The 12,181-nt window shown below is 50.8% G+C and overlaps 2 protein-coding genes across 2 annotated transcripts; one reads left to right on the forward strand and one right to left on the reverse strand.

The window, feature by feature from the left end:
- The first annotated feature begins 297 nt into the window (after positions 1-297).
- On the forward strand, positions 298-6,955 carry LRRC47 (leucine rich repeat containing 47). The gene is made up of 7 exons (XM_032201434.1): positions 298-958; positions 1,050-1,496; positions 1,948-2,064; positions 3,667-3,782; positions 4,675-4,777; positions 5,189-5,278; positions 5,549-6,955. Exons 1-7 carry the CDS (start codon positions 329-331, stop codon positions 5,786-5,788), a joined length of 1,743 nt encoding a protein of 580 aa, XP_032057325.1. The 5' UTR covers positions 298-328; the 3' UTR covers positions 5,789-6,955.
- Positions 6,956-7,151: 196 nt separating this feature from the next.
- Positions 7,152-11,193, reverse strand: CCDC27 (coiled-coil domain containing 27). The gene is made up of 9 exons (XM_032201696.1): positions 10,950-11,193; positions 10,712-10,848; positions 10,424-10,582; positions 9,777-10,119; positions 9,118-9,248; positions 8,903-8,980; positions 8,303-8,515; positions 7,551-7,655; positions 7,152-7,433 (listed from the first exon to the last, which is right to left on the reverse strand). The coding sequence occupies exons 1-9, from the start codon at positions 11,191-11,193 to the stop codon at positions 7,296-7,298; spliced, it is 1,548 nt and encodes a 515-aa protein (XP_032057587.1). The 3' UTR covers positions 7,152-7,295.
- Between the last annotated feature and the right edge of the window lie 988 nt (positions 11,194-12,181).

Genomic DNA, 12,181 nt, shown 5'->3' on the forward strand with positions numbered 1-12,181 from the left:
CCTGCCGGTGGGGCTGCACCGAACTCCAGCACCGAGCTCCGGCACCAGTGCTCTCGTCCCGCGGTCCCTGGATACTCAACCAGGGCCTTTCCTTTTGTCACCGCCGCTTCGGGAGAAAAAAGCCCTTCCATCAGCCCCATAACCTCTTTTTAAAACCCAATTACCGGGCTCGCAGGCCGGGGGGAACCCACTTTTGCGGGCGAGGAGGGAGCGGGGCGCCCGCCCCCGGCTGCCGGCGCAGGCTCGGTGGCGGCGGGCGCGGCTCGGGGCGGATCCGTAGGGCTCGGAACAGCTCGGAACAGCACGGAATAACACGGCACGGCTCGGGATGGAGGCGGCGTGGCCGGAGCTGGAGGCTGCTGCCCGGGAGCGGCGGCGGGAGCTGTGTCTGCCGGGCGCGGCGGTGTCGGAGCGGGTGGCGGCGGGCGGCGGGCGGCTGCCGGCGGCGCTGCTGGGGCTGCCGCTGCTGCAGTCGCTGGAGCTGAGCGGCTGCGCGGCTCTGCGGGAGCTGGGCCCGGGGCTGGCGGCCTCCCTGCCCGCCCTGCACACGCTGGTGCTGCGCTGCAACGCGCTGGGCCCCGCCGGGCTGGGCCCGGGGCTGGGCGGGCAGCTGCCGGCCCTCCGCCTGCTCGACCTCTCCGGGAACGGCCTGGAGGAGCTGCCCGCCGAGCTGGGCGGCGCGGAGGGCTGCGAGGAGCAGCAGCAGCAACAACCCGCAGCCTTACCGCAGCTCCGCAGCCTCAACCTGAGCGGTAACCGGCTGCGGGAGCTGGGCCCGGGGCTGGCCCGAGCCGCGCCTCAGCTCCAGGCGCTGCTGCTCTCGGGCAACCGCCTGCGGGCCCTGCCCGGCCGCCTGCTGCCGCCCGCCGCCGCCTTCCCCCTCCTCAGCCGCCTCGAGGCCGCCGACAACGAGGTGGAGGAGCTGGGCGCTGACATCGCCGCTCTGCCGGCCCTCAAGGTGCAGGCAGCTCGGTCCCCAGTCCTCCCCAGTACCTCCCAGTACCTCCCAGTATCCCCCGTCACCCCGCTGACCGCGCCGTCTCTTGCAGAGCCTGGACCTGGCCAACAACCGGCTGACGGAGCTGCCCGCCGCGCTGGCCGACTGCCCCAGGCTGAAGGAGGCCAACTTCAGGGGCAACCAGCTGAGGGACAAGCGGCTGGAGAAGATGGTCAACGGCTGCCAGACCAAGGCCATCCTGGAGTACCTGCGGGCCGGCGGCCGCGGCAAGGGCAAGGGCGAGAACGCCAGGGAGGAGGCCAGGAAGAAGAAAAGGGAGAAGCAGCAGAAAAAGGACGGCGGGGAAGGGGAGCAGGACGAGCTGGAGGCCGTCAGCAAGCTGCTGGTGAAGGTGCTGCACGTCTCTGAAAATCCCACGCCGCTGGTTGTCAAAGTCAGCCCGGGCGTCAGAGACGTCCGGCCCTTCATCGTGTGCTGCGTGCTGAAAGGAGTAAACCTGAACCCGGGCAATGCCCTGAAGAGGTTCCTGACTGCACAGGTAGCTGCTGGGGCCTCCTTATTCTCATTTATGAGGGGAAAGTTGTCAGCAGCGCTGAAAGGAGACTGTTTGTTGCCTGGCAGGCTGCTCACAGGCCCTTCGGGTGGTAGATGCGAGTGCTGGGCGCTTGCTTTCCCATCTCAAAGTGCTTACTGCCCGGTTGGGAAACATCTCATGTGCTCTGCTTCACTCTCCTTACGCTTCGGTTGTAATTTGGGTGAAATTATTCTGCAGGTGAAGAGGAACGCTGGGTTTGGTCCAAAAGGGTAAACAAAACGTGCAGACTGCAGAGCTTTTAAGTGCTGTACGAGGACGCGCCCAGACGCCATGCAAATGAGGGTTGCTCAGTTGGAAGTGCTGCAAACATTCAATAGAGGAGAACGCTGAGCCTAGGAGGGGTAAATCGCATTGGTATCTTTCTTGCATTTTGATTGCATTCTTTATGTTTTAGACTAAACTGCACGAAGACATCTGCGAAAAGCGGACAGCAGCCACAATTGCCACCCATGACTTGCAGTTGGTCAAAGGTCCCCTGACATACGATGTTCAGCCTCCTGGTGAGCTGAAGGTAGGGGGCAGTGCCAACTGTGGATCTTTCCCTGTTTTTTCTTTTTTTTCTTTCATTTTCTGGAACTTTTAGAGTGGAAGGAACTTTCTTCTTACCCCATAGATGCAAGGAAAAAAAATAACTCCAGGAATTTTGAAGCTAATGTTCTTGCCATCCTGCTGTCATGAGCCTTGCTTGAGCAAGCCTTGCACAGCTGCCTGGTGGTATTCCAGGACCGGTTATAAGCCCATCTGTCTGGGGACTTAAACCAGTGAGGGAAGCAGGCATAGGCTTTTTTTCTTCTACAAACGTTCTTAATGTAGCTTAACGTGTGCCTTTGCTTAGGGTGGTTGAGGTACTGGTGTTTCACTGTTGATCCTTTCTCCTATGTTGTGGTGTTTCCATCTTAATGTTCCCTGGAGGTCTCGTATGTGGTAGGATGTACCTGGAGTGTCAGACAGCAGAGCAGGTGCTCATTCATTGAGTGTGCCTCGATCGGCAGCAGCCTTCCAGGTAACCTAATTAAAATAATTCAGGTTTTGTTGGTTTACCCAGGCTTGGGTTATTTATGTTGCTGCTTTCAAAGAAAAAAAAAAAAAAAAAAAAGATTGCAGTACATTTGCGTGTCAAACTCTTAGGCCGTACTTGCAATCCAGAACACCAAAATGTTACTTCAAATTTGTGACCCTTATTTGTTTAGGCCCTTTAATATCCTGCCTCCAGAAGCAATGTTGCTGTAAGACTGACCTGTTAGGGTGCTCTGACTTTGGGGTTGACCCAAAGTTTCCATTGCATTCTGCTGTCTAGACTTGTGTGTAGCTGCTCTGTGCACATTAACTAGAAAGTGCACTTACAGCCTTTATAAGTTGTTAAGAACGATGGCACATCTTCAATAACAAAAACCCTCCCTGTGTATGAGATCTAGCCGAAACTTGGAGATATTTTTTTTTGTTATTGCTGATACCCACAACAAGAGAAAATCCTGTTGCAAAGAGGCACAGGATTTACTGAAACTTTAGTTTTAGTAACGCTACGCCCCAGGTTAGGGTGAGAAGCCATTTATCTCCATTGCCTGGGCTGTTTGGTCTAATGTGCTGCGTGATCAAATAGAAAATACCTTCAATCCGTAGAGGCTTTGAGTAATGGTGTGAAATGTATGAACTTGTTGCTGGACAGTCTGAATAGTAACAAAATCTGGTGAACAGTCTTCAGTACTGGAAAAGAACTGGGAGTAATGCCTGGCCTTTGGTTTTCTATTATCAAGTAGCAGAAATGAAGTACTGGCGGCAAATATTTTGCAATATGATTGGAAGTGCAACTCCTGCTCCAAAAAATGGAACATGCATTGAGGAATTGCATTTTGTAGCTGCCTTAACAAATTAAAGTATACAGTAGAACTGCACCAGAAAGTCTGGGAAAGCTATTAAGGAGAACAGTGATGCATGTGAACACCTGAGAATTTGCTGTTGCTTAATTCCATGCAACATGTAGAAATAAAAAATTGATTGTAAGAAATTCTACTTGATGCATGGTTTTAATTTTCATCTTGCTTACAAGGGAGTTTTAATAATCCTGGTGTCTGAGTCACTCATAAAATTGTTTCTTTTTTCTTGTATGGTGTAGATAACGCCCCTGGGTCGAAAGGAGATCAAGGCAAAGGATCTTCTCCGTCAGCTGCAGCTAGAAGCAGAGGAGCAGAGGAAACAGAAGAAGCGTCAGAACGTTTCTGGGTTGCACAAGTCAGTATTTTGTTGTTTTTCTTCATGTCAATTTTGGCAACTCATTCTTGCATGGAAAAACAGCACTGAAAGAAATGTGCTCAAATGTATTACGAAGTACGTTCTGTAATGGTGATTGGGCTAACAAACTCAGTGTGAGCTTGTAGGAGGTGGTATGAAAAACACTGAACCGAATCTTTGCTTGCAGAGTAACCCAGAGTAAAATGATGGTGATGAGTGACTTCCATTATTTTTAGTTACATCAAGAGTAAATTCTTGTCATATTTATCACCTTTAAGAGTAGTTCTTGTACTTAAAACAGCAAGTCGAAGGGTACCAAAGAGAAATGAAGTTTGTCATGCATGTTCAGTAACTGAAGCGAATCAGAGGTGCTGCCAATCTGCGTGTAAGAGCAGACGAGCTGTGAAGCAGAGCGTCACGCTACCCTGTTCTGTTTACTGCTCATGTAGAGATCACCACCCATATCCATCAGTCACGCAGCTTGGAGAAATTTGCCAAGTACAAAATGGAGAACTGTCTACCACCATAGTAAGTAAGAGGGAGAATTAAATAAGTAAGCTGTCTGGAAGAATCAGACGATGGACTCTGATACTCCTGCTCAAGCACTGCAATCTCTGAAGGCACTAGAAGCCTGTCTGACTACTTTAACAGTGTGGATATGAAGATGTGAGTTATTTCGTGGTTCTAGCCCATCAGTTCCTGTAGCTAGTGGCTTTCGTGTTATTAGCTGCATCACCGTGACATCAGCTTGCTGAATTTTAGTGCTCTGACTTCTGTTTTTGTCACGTGGTAGATCAGGAGCACACTAATTCATTTTTGTCACTGTTTTCTGGCGCTTTGTCCAGCTGCTGTTTCAGTTATTTTTTGATTGTCCCTTTCTTTTTTTTGGCAGGTATCTCCAGTTACTGGATGGCAAAGATAACTACCCGTGTCTTGTGGATGCTGAAGGTGTTGTGATTTCTTTCCCACCAATAACCAACAGTGAGAAAACAAAGGTACTAGCTGCTAGTGGAAATAGGTTAATCAGAATTAAACAGCCTTTCTTTCTCCTGAGAGAGAGAAACTTGTGATTGTGTTCCAAACACAAATCTCCAAAGCCCTACTCTTCTCCGCTTGACTATTGGATTGCAATGAATCTCAGTTATGTTTTTACCTTTGTAAACTTGTAAACCTCTAGCAAGCTGTTCCAAAGGCACCAGCCTCCTTTTGCAGAGGAGGCTTTATTGAATGGCCAAGACAAGAGTGGGAATACAGTTTTTGACTTGTAAAGAAAGGCAGTGCTTTGCTTGTGGTTGAACTGAATGAAAGCCTTTAATTCTGTTTTTCTACTGAAATATTGCCAAGTGGCTGTGGGTGAGTCTGTGTGCTCTGATTCATTACTCACTTTACCTGTGATACTCCTACAGATTAGAAAAACCACCCATGATCTGTTTCTGGAAGTGACAAGTGATACCAGCTTACAGATATGCAAAGATGTCATGGACACTCTAATTCTGGTAAGTAATTCAGTAAAATAATCCTGTCTGTTCTTGAGTGCTTCTCAGCAAAATGTTTAATTGCTCATGTGTAGAAGAATACAGAAGCTGTGGGGTTTTTTTGAGGGAGAGAAATTGGTGTTTTTTTCTTTCTTCCCCTCCCTGTAGAATGCTTTCATGCAAATATTCCTCTAGAGGCCAGCCAGATTCACATCGTGGAAAACAACTTTGAGTTGCTCCAAGGGCTTAGCTGCAGAATTAACCTTGCTTTCTGTGTTTCGCTTGTAACAGAAAATAGCAGAACTGAACAAATTCACCTTGGAAAATAAGGAAGAAGGCTCAGGCTCAGATAACGAACCCGATGCTCTTTGTGGACCAGTGAACGTGAACCCCAGCCAAAATACACAGCAGAGTTTTCCGTTGGTAGTGGAGCAGGTTCGAGTGGTGGACACAGACGGGAACCTGAAAGTACTTTATCCTTCAAAAACTGACCTAACCACAGTTTCTTCTCTTCTGACTGTAATACGCTAGCAGCTGTCAAAGCTAAGAAAATTGTTCTTTTTTTTTTTTTCTGTATTCAATAATGCAACTTGCACGCAGTGAGATTGTTTGTTTTAAAGAAAAGATGGAGTGTGTCCTGCCTGGGTGTGTAAAAACTTTGAAGTTTGATCAAGTCATGGTAAGGAGTGTTGCATTCTCTCAGCCTTAATAGGAAGTCATCAGTTTTCTGACTAGGTGGAGACAAGATCATCGTCAAATGCAAACAGAAAAGTAGTCAACGTATTCAAGTCAGAATGTACAAATGTGTAAGGAGAATCATTACAACATCATAGCAGTTTGTAAAATGAACAGAGTCATATTTCTCTGCAAGGTAACTATTTCTTCCTGGTATGTTTTACCTGGATTATTTTAGTAGCTGAACTGAGAAGTCCAGTAGGTGACAGCACTGATGCTGAGTTACATTCTGTGTGCCAGTTCTGAAGACAGGATGCAGAAGTACTTAGCTAACATCTCATTTTGCATAGTTTTATATCTGGAGTAACCAGGAAACTGAAAATTCTGCCTATTTTAAAAATCTTCAACCTAACCACTGCCAGAACTTGAGCAATGAGTTTTACTCTGACGGATTTTTTCCGTGTTAACACATTTAACACAGCTTTCATTTTTAAGTGAAGTCAGGTAATGACTGCAGGGGCTTGTGTTCCCCGGGATGTTTTAGAGCCATAATCCAGCCATGTGGAAATACCAGTCATGGTGAATTTGTTGTGCACTCATCAGCTTAGCTGTTGGTCAGGATCTGAATTTGTTCTTGGTTATGAACTTCAGTTCTGTTCAGAGGGCCAATACTGGCTTACAGTGACACCACTAAAGCTCCCCGCCTCCCCAGAAGGTAAGCGTTTTTGCCCAGAGTGATACTGGTGGAGCACTCAGTCACACTCCAGTGTAGAGAGCGCTGAGGACTGAGGACTCCTTCCAAAATACACGTAGTTCTTTTAAATTTTGCAGCCTCTGGGTGATTTTTACATCCTGGCTGCTAACTATGAATGTAGAGCTGTCCATAAACTAGGGTGACCCGTGGATTTACTTTTTTTCCCCATTAGAAACAATGTAGAGCTCTAACAAAACGTTCAGATACTGTGTCAAATATGTCAACGTGTTGCATATTGAATGGAAAATAAAACGGTTCTTGCAGTCACATGTCACTGTCACTTGTTTGGGCATTGCTGAGTTTTCCAGTCCTGTAACTGTACAAACTTGGCACAGTGGTAACTTTTTCAAGCTACTTGTATCTGAGCAGTCCTAAGTAGTACTTCACAATTCCCTGTGAAATAGAATAATTCTACAGACCAGTGATTTACGAATGCTGTTTAATCAGTTTCAGCAATTAGAAAACAACTGAATTCCACAGAACTTGAATCAAGTAAAATAAGTTTAATTTGCTATCAAATCATCACCAGAAAACAAACAAACAGAAGCCTGAAGTTGGTGACATGTTGAGACTTAACCACTAGGGCTATTTCGCAGGCATTAAGAGAAGCTACCTTGCAGGACTCTTCCTCCTACCCTTAGAATTGGTAGGCGATGAAGTAACCGTGTCGATGTTGTAGAGAGATGGGACCCTGACACCTTTTTGTTTCAGCATCTGATGAAACTCTATCCGCTCATTAATTATCTTCTGAAAATCAAAGACATGTAAAGGGGTAGAAAAGCACTGGGTGTACAGCAGTGCTGTAGTGCTCTCTTACCAGTTCCCCGTGGGCTCCTGAGAGCAGAATTCCAGCAAGCTACGTACCTGCATTGCCTCCAGCACCTCCTCATCAGTGAGTTCTGCCTGGGGAGGCTTGTTGCCTGCTGTACCGAACGCAGCCTGAATTATTTTGCTTCGAAATCTTTCAAACTTTTGATAAAAGAGGAAAGAAAAGAGGTGCGTTAAGCCTTTATATATGATTCTTTGGCACTTGCATGGAGTTGGCTAGGACAGAGACCACACTGTCAGACTTAGAAAAAGTACGAGTTGATGATGAAATGGGAAGTCTGTGCGTGTGAAACTGGGCGGGTTTACTGGGCTTCACTGTACGTACTGTGCTAATGATGTGTTTCTGGATGGATCCAGACCCTTTTTGGGCTGCTGTGCTCATTGTGGCAACCTTGAGTGAGGCCCAGAGTGAGCATGCCTGCAGAAAATGGCTTTAAGGTGGTATCTATTACTTCGTGTCAGGAAGATACTAGAAATCTGGTGATAGAACTGCTGTGAATTCAAAACTGTTTCTTGAGGGTTTCCAGTATTTGAGGCTAGTGTGCTTTGTCATTGAAATATGGGCTGCATGCTAGAAAGCAGGCAAGCAAATGGGCTGATTTTCTTTCTCCTTCAGCCGTGTAGCTGCAAAGGAAAATCAGCCCTGGGAGCAAAGGATTTCAGTGCCCCAGTGAGCCTCCTGCTATGCTTCTGCCTGGGAATGTTTCTAAGCTTTCAGACTGCTTGAAATGGTTGAAGCATCTCTTACCAGGGAGGTAGGAATCTGAAGTGAAAGAGGCTGTATTTACCCTGCTGGTGAGGCACTCGAGTGCCACTCTAGTTTGCAGCTCCGTGTGCTGCAGTGTTTCAGCTTGGCTCTGCATCTCTTCCTGGGCACGCTGCTGCTTGTGGATCTGGTATCGACTGCTCAGAGCCTCTGCCTCTAGCTGGCTGACTGCACCCTGCAGATCACTGATCAGCTTGTTCTGCTCAGCCAGTTTGGATTCTTGTTCTGTGACAACCTGAGGAGATACATAAATCAAGCCATTACAGTGAGGAAGAAAGTGAGCAGACTTGGCCACATCTCCCCAGTATCTGGGTCAAATGCTTCTTGTATTTCCTGGACAGTCTACAGACTTACAATCTTGTCAGTACAGCTAACTATTACTACTTGGGGTTTTCTCCAAAACCACTGTATTGAGTACTTAAATAGCTAAAAGGGGCAAGTTTGCCATTAGGAAAAAAATGAGTGGTAAAACAAACTCAAGAATTCAGATTTTCAAAATAACTTCACTGTGTGTTTTTTTTTTCATGGGGCAAATTCACTCTTCCAAGCCTAAAACAAGCACAGTGAAGCAGATGACACTAGAGTTTTCCGTAAAAGCATGTTGGGCTTGCACCAGATTCACCTGTCGAAGACTGCAGTTCTCCTTCTCTGTTGTCACTATCATTTCTTCATGTTTCCGTTCTTCTCTCAGACTGCAAAACTTAAGGGAAAATATTTTACACTTCAGTTTTGTAGTTCACTAATCAACTCCTGTCTCATTAGGAAGGGAAATGTTTCATAAAAACTGAATTCCCTGCTGCCAGCTCTCCTGATTGTGGCCACTCAGCTCTGTAGTACCTTGGCAGACATGGCCTGTAGCTGACTTTCTCGCTCTCTGAGCTCCTTTTCAAGCCTTTCATTTTCAGATTCAGTTTTCCGAAGCTGGGATTCTTGGATCTCCAGTTGTCGTTGCAAGGAACACATGACACCTGTAACGTTGGAGTACTACTGTAAGCAAACAGAATTCCTGCCAGAGACCTCATGGAGTCTTTTTAAGGTAAGCAGAAGCAGAGCTGTTGTTGCCATCCACATACAGACTGTGGGTGAAGTTAATGTACAGCCATGATGACACTGGTTAATAATGCATTTCATAGTACTTTGCTGTGATATATAATAAATTTAAGTCAATTCACTGTGAGGGAGAAGTAATTCTGAGGACTAACAGAGCCAGTAACACAAGCACAGGGGCTTGCCAGATTGCTGAAACACTAGCAAGCACCCCATAATACCAGTCAGACCTTTCTGCACAATTTTCTTGTACTTCTAAGGGGAGAGCGAAAGTGGTTTCAAAATACATGGCATTTCTGACTCACTCTGTAAGCAACAATTGAAAGCAGGTGGTTTCACCCTCATGAGAAACTAACCTAGAATTGTTTTCTAGATAAGAGAAACAGAACTGCAAGAAGACAACCTTGGTCTCTAGTAGTCTGTTCTGGGGATGCCTTCTCCCATGGTACCTGTGGCTAGGTTGTAGTCGTCGCGTGCATTTTGCAGTTCTGCACAGAGCTCTTCGTTGGCATCCTGGAACGCAATGAGCTGGGCAATCAGTGTCTCCTCTCCTTCTGCCTGCTCCAGAAAGAGCCCTGGAGCACTGGTGTCACTGAGTGCTTCTTCGGCGGCCTCTTCAGCAGCTTCTTCAGTGGCCTCTTCGACAGCTTCTTCGGTGGCTTCTTCGGCAGCTTCTTCAGCGGCTTCTTTGGCGGCCTCTTCGGCGGCTTCTTTGGTGGCTTCTTCGGCAGCTTCTTCAGCAGCTTCTTCGGCGGCTTCTTCATTTGAGCTCTCTTGTTCCATTTCTGCATACTGTAAAGAAGAAATAAGGACTTAAGAAGCTGTGCTAAAGCCTTGTGTGGAGAGAGGGAGTTTCAGAACTGGGGCTGAAGCCCTGTGCTCTCCGCCCTGCTGGGATGATGAGCCCCGACGGGGGGAGTACAAATCGCATCCCCACGTCCCGGAGGTCTCGCTGGCACAGTGGCTTTTCCAAACATCCCTGCCTGTCCGCCACTCCTGCCTGCAGGACGTTTGTGCTTGAAGAGCAGCCTGCCTCCCTGCCACCCACAGCGGACGACGGCTTGGCAGGGAGCAGCCTCAGCACCCCAGCAGTTACCAGCTCTGCGTCTCCGTCGCCCTTGAGCAGCTCCAGCTCCTTCTTCAGGCTTTCTGTTTCCTTCAGCAGCCCGGAGATCACCTCGTCCTTCTGCGCGCACTCCGCCTTGTACTTGGAGAGCCGCTCGACCTCCTCCCTCAGCGCTGCCAGGCTCTGTTCCTAGGGAACACGGGGCCATAACACAGCCAGGCCGTCCGAGGGGACGGACGGGGATGGAAGGAGATGGAAGGGGATAAATGGGGATGGACAGGGATGGAAGGAAGGGGCAGCGGCCGGGCTCCCCCTCACCTTTTCATCGACGGTGCTCACACACCACAGGTCGCCCCCTCGGGGGTCGGGGCCGGGCCCTACCCCTACACTCGTCGCCCTCCCGTCCCACTCCATCGTGGGGGCTCCGGGGGAGCCCGGGGCGTCGCGGCGGCCACCTGCGGGGACAGCCGGGCTCAGACGGCGACCCCGAGCGGCTCCCAACGACCCCGGGGGGCTCCCAACGGCCCGGGGTGGGGGGGATTCGGGCCGCCCCTACCGGGCGGGGACGGCGACGTCGCCCTGTGGCTGGTGCCGGGACAGCGGGCGAGGGGCAGGCGGGGGGGGCCCCGCTCCTCTCCCCACGGCCAGGGGGGCTCCGCGGCCGCGTCCCGGCGGTGTGAGGAGCCCCTCGGGGAACCCATCGGGGAACCCATCGTGGAGCCGGGCCCGGTTTCGGCCGCCCCCTCCCCGCCGTGCCCGGCACCGCCTTCCGCTTCCGCGGCCGGAGCCGCCGCCGCCATGGGGCGGAGGAAGAAGACGCTGCACGACTACGCCGCCGAGTTCTCGGAGCTGGCCGTCAAGCGGCAGCGGCCGGAGAGAGGCGGCGGCGGCGGGGGGGAGGCGGTGGCCGAGTCGCTGTGGTGCTCGTCCTGCCAGCTGCCGCTGCGGGTGCGCCGCGACCGCATCCTCGAGCACCTCGCCTCCGGCCGCCACTACCGCAACCGCCGCCTGGCCCGGCAGCGCGCCCCGCTGCTGCTGTGAGAGGGGGGGACACGGGGAGGATGTGGGGGAGGCATGGGGGGGACATGGAGGGGGCATGGGGATCCGCTCCGAGCTGCCCCGGGGACGGGTCCCTTCGTGATCCGAGCCAGAGGGGGTGAGGGAGGGCACAGGGCGAGTCCCCTCACCTGCCCCATTACTGCTCCTCTCACCCCTTTACCTGTCTCCTAACATGCCCTCTTCTCCCCTCACGCTCCCCTCTACCTGTCCCCTCACCTGCTCCTCTACCTGTCCCCTTACCTGTCCCCTCACCTACTCCCTTACCTGTCCCCTTTACCTGTCGCCTAACCTGCCCCCTTCTCCCCTCACCTTCTCCTCTACTTGTCCCCTTACCTCTCCCCTCACCTGTCCCCTCACCTACTCTCTTACTTATCCCCTTTACCTGTCCCCTTTACCTGCCCCTTTCTTCTCTTACTTCTCATCTACCCCCTCACCTATCCCCTCACCTGCCCCTTTACCTTCCCCTTTACCTCTCCCCTCACCTTCCCCTTTCCCTGCCCTCTCCCCTCACCTTTCCCCTTTTCCCCCTCCAGCTCTGCAGGCCCCGACATCAGCCTGCCGCTGCAGCTCGATGCCCCGTCCCTGCTCGCCCAGCCGCCCCTCGTCCTCGCCGCCACCACCGCCGGGGGCCCCTCGCTGCTCCCCGGTGCCATCGGATCCACCACGGCCCCAGACCAAGCCCCGTCCACCTCAGCCTTCACCGCCTTACGCGTGAGGATCGCACCCGCG

The sequence above is a fragment of the Aythya fuligula genome, chromosome 21 (genome assembly GCF_009819795.1).
Source record: "Aythya fuligula isolate bAytFul2 chromosome 21, bAytFul2.pri, whole genome shotgun sequence".
NCBI classification, from domain to species: domain Eukaryota; kingdom Metazoa; phylum Chordata; class Aves; order Anseriformes; family Anatidae; genus Aythya; species Aythya fuligula.

What these genes read in the sequence shown, in the direction of transcription:
- LRRC47 (XM_032201434.1), top strand. Translation starts at nt 329, where the DNA reads ATGGAGGCGGCGTGGCCGGAGCTGGAGGCTGCTGCCCGGGAGCGGCGG. An exon ending in AGCCTCCTGGTGAGCTGAAG is followed by an intron (nt 2,065 to 3,666) that starts GTAGGGGGCAGT and finishes TGTATGGTGTAG; the next exon opens with ATAACGCCCCTGGGTCGAAA. An exon ending in CCAACAGTGAGAAAACAAAG is followed by an intron (nt 4,778 to 5,188) that starts GTACTAGCTGCT and finishes ATACTCCTACAG; the next exon opens with ATTAGAAAAACCACCCATGA.
- CCDC27 (XM_032201696.1), bottom strand. Translation starts at nt 11,193, where the DNA reads ATGGCGGCGGCGGCTCCGGCCGCGGAAGCGGAAGGCGGTGCCGGGCAC. An exon ending in GACGTCGCCGTCCCCGCCCG is followed by an intron (nt 10,849 to 10,949) that starts GTAGGGGCGGCC and finishes CTGTCCCCGCAG; the next exon opens with GTGGCCGCCGCGACGCCCCG. An exon ending in AGGTGCTGGAGGCAATGCAG is followed by an intron (nt 7,434 to 7,550) that starts GTACGTAGCTTG and finishes TTTGATTTTCAG; the next exon opens with AAGATAATTAATGAGCGGAT.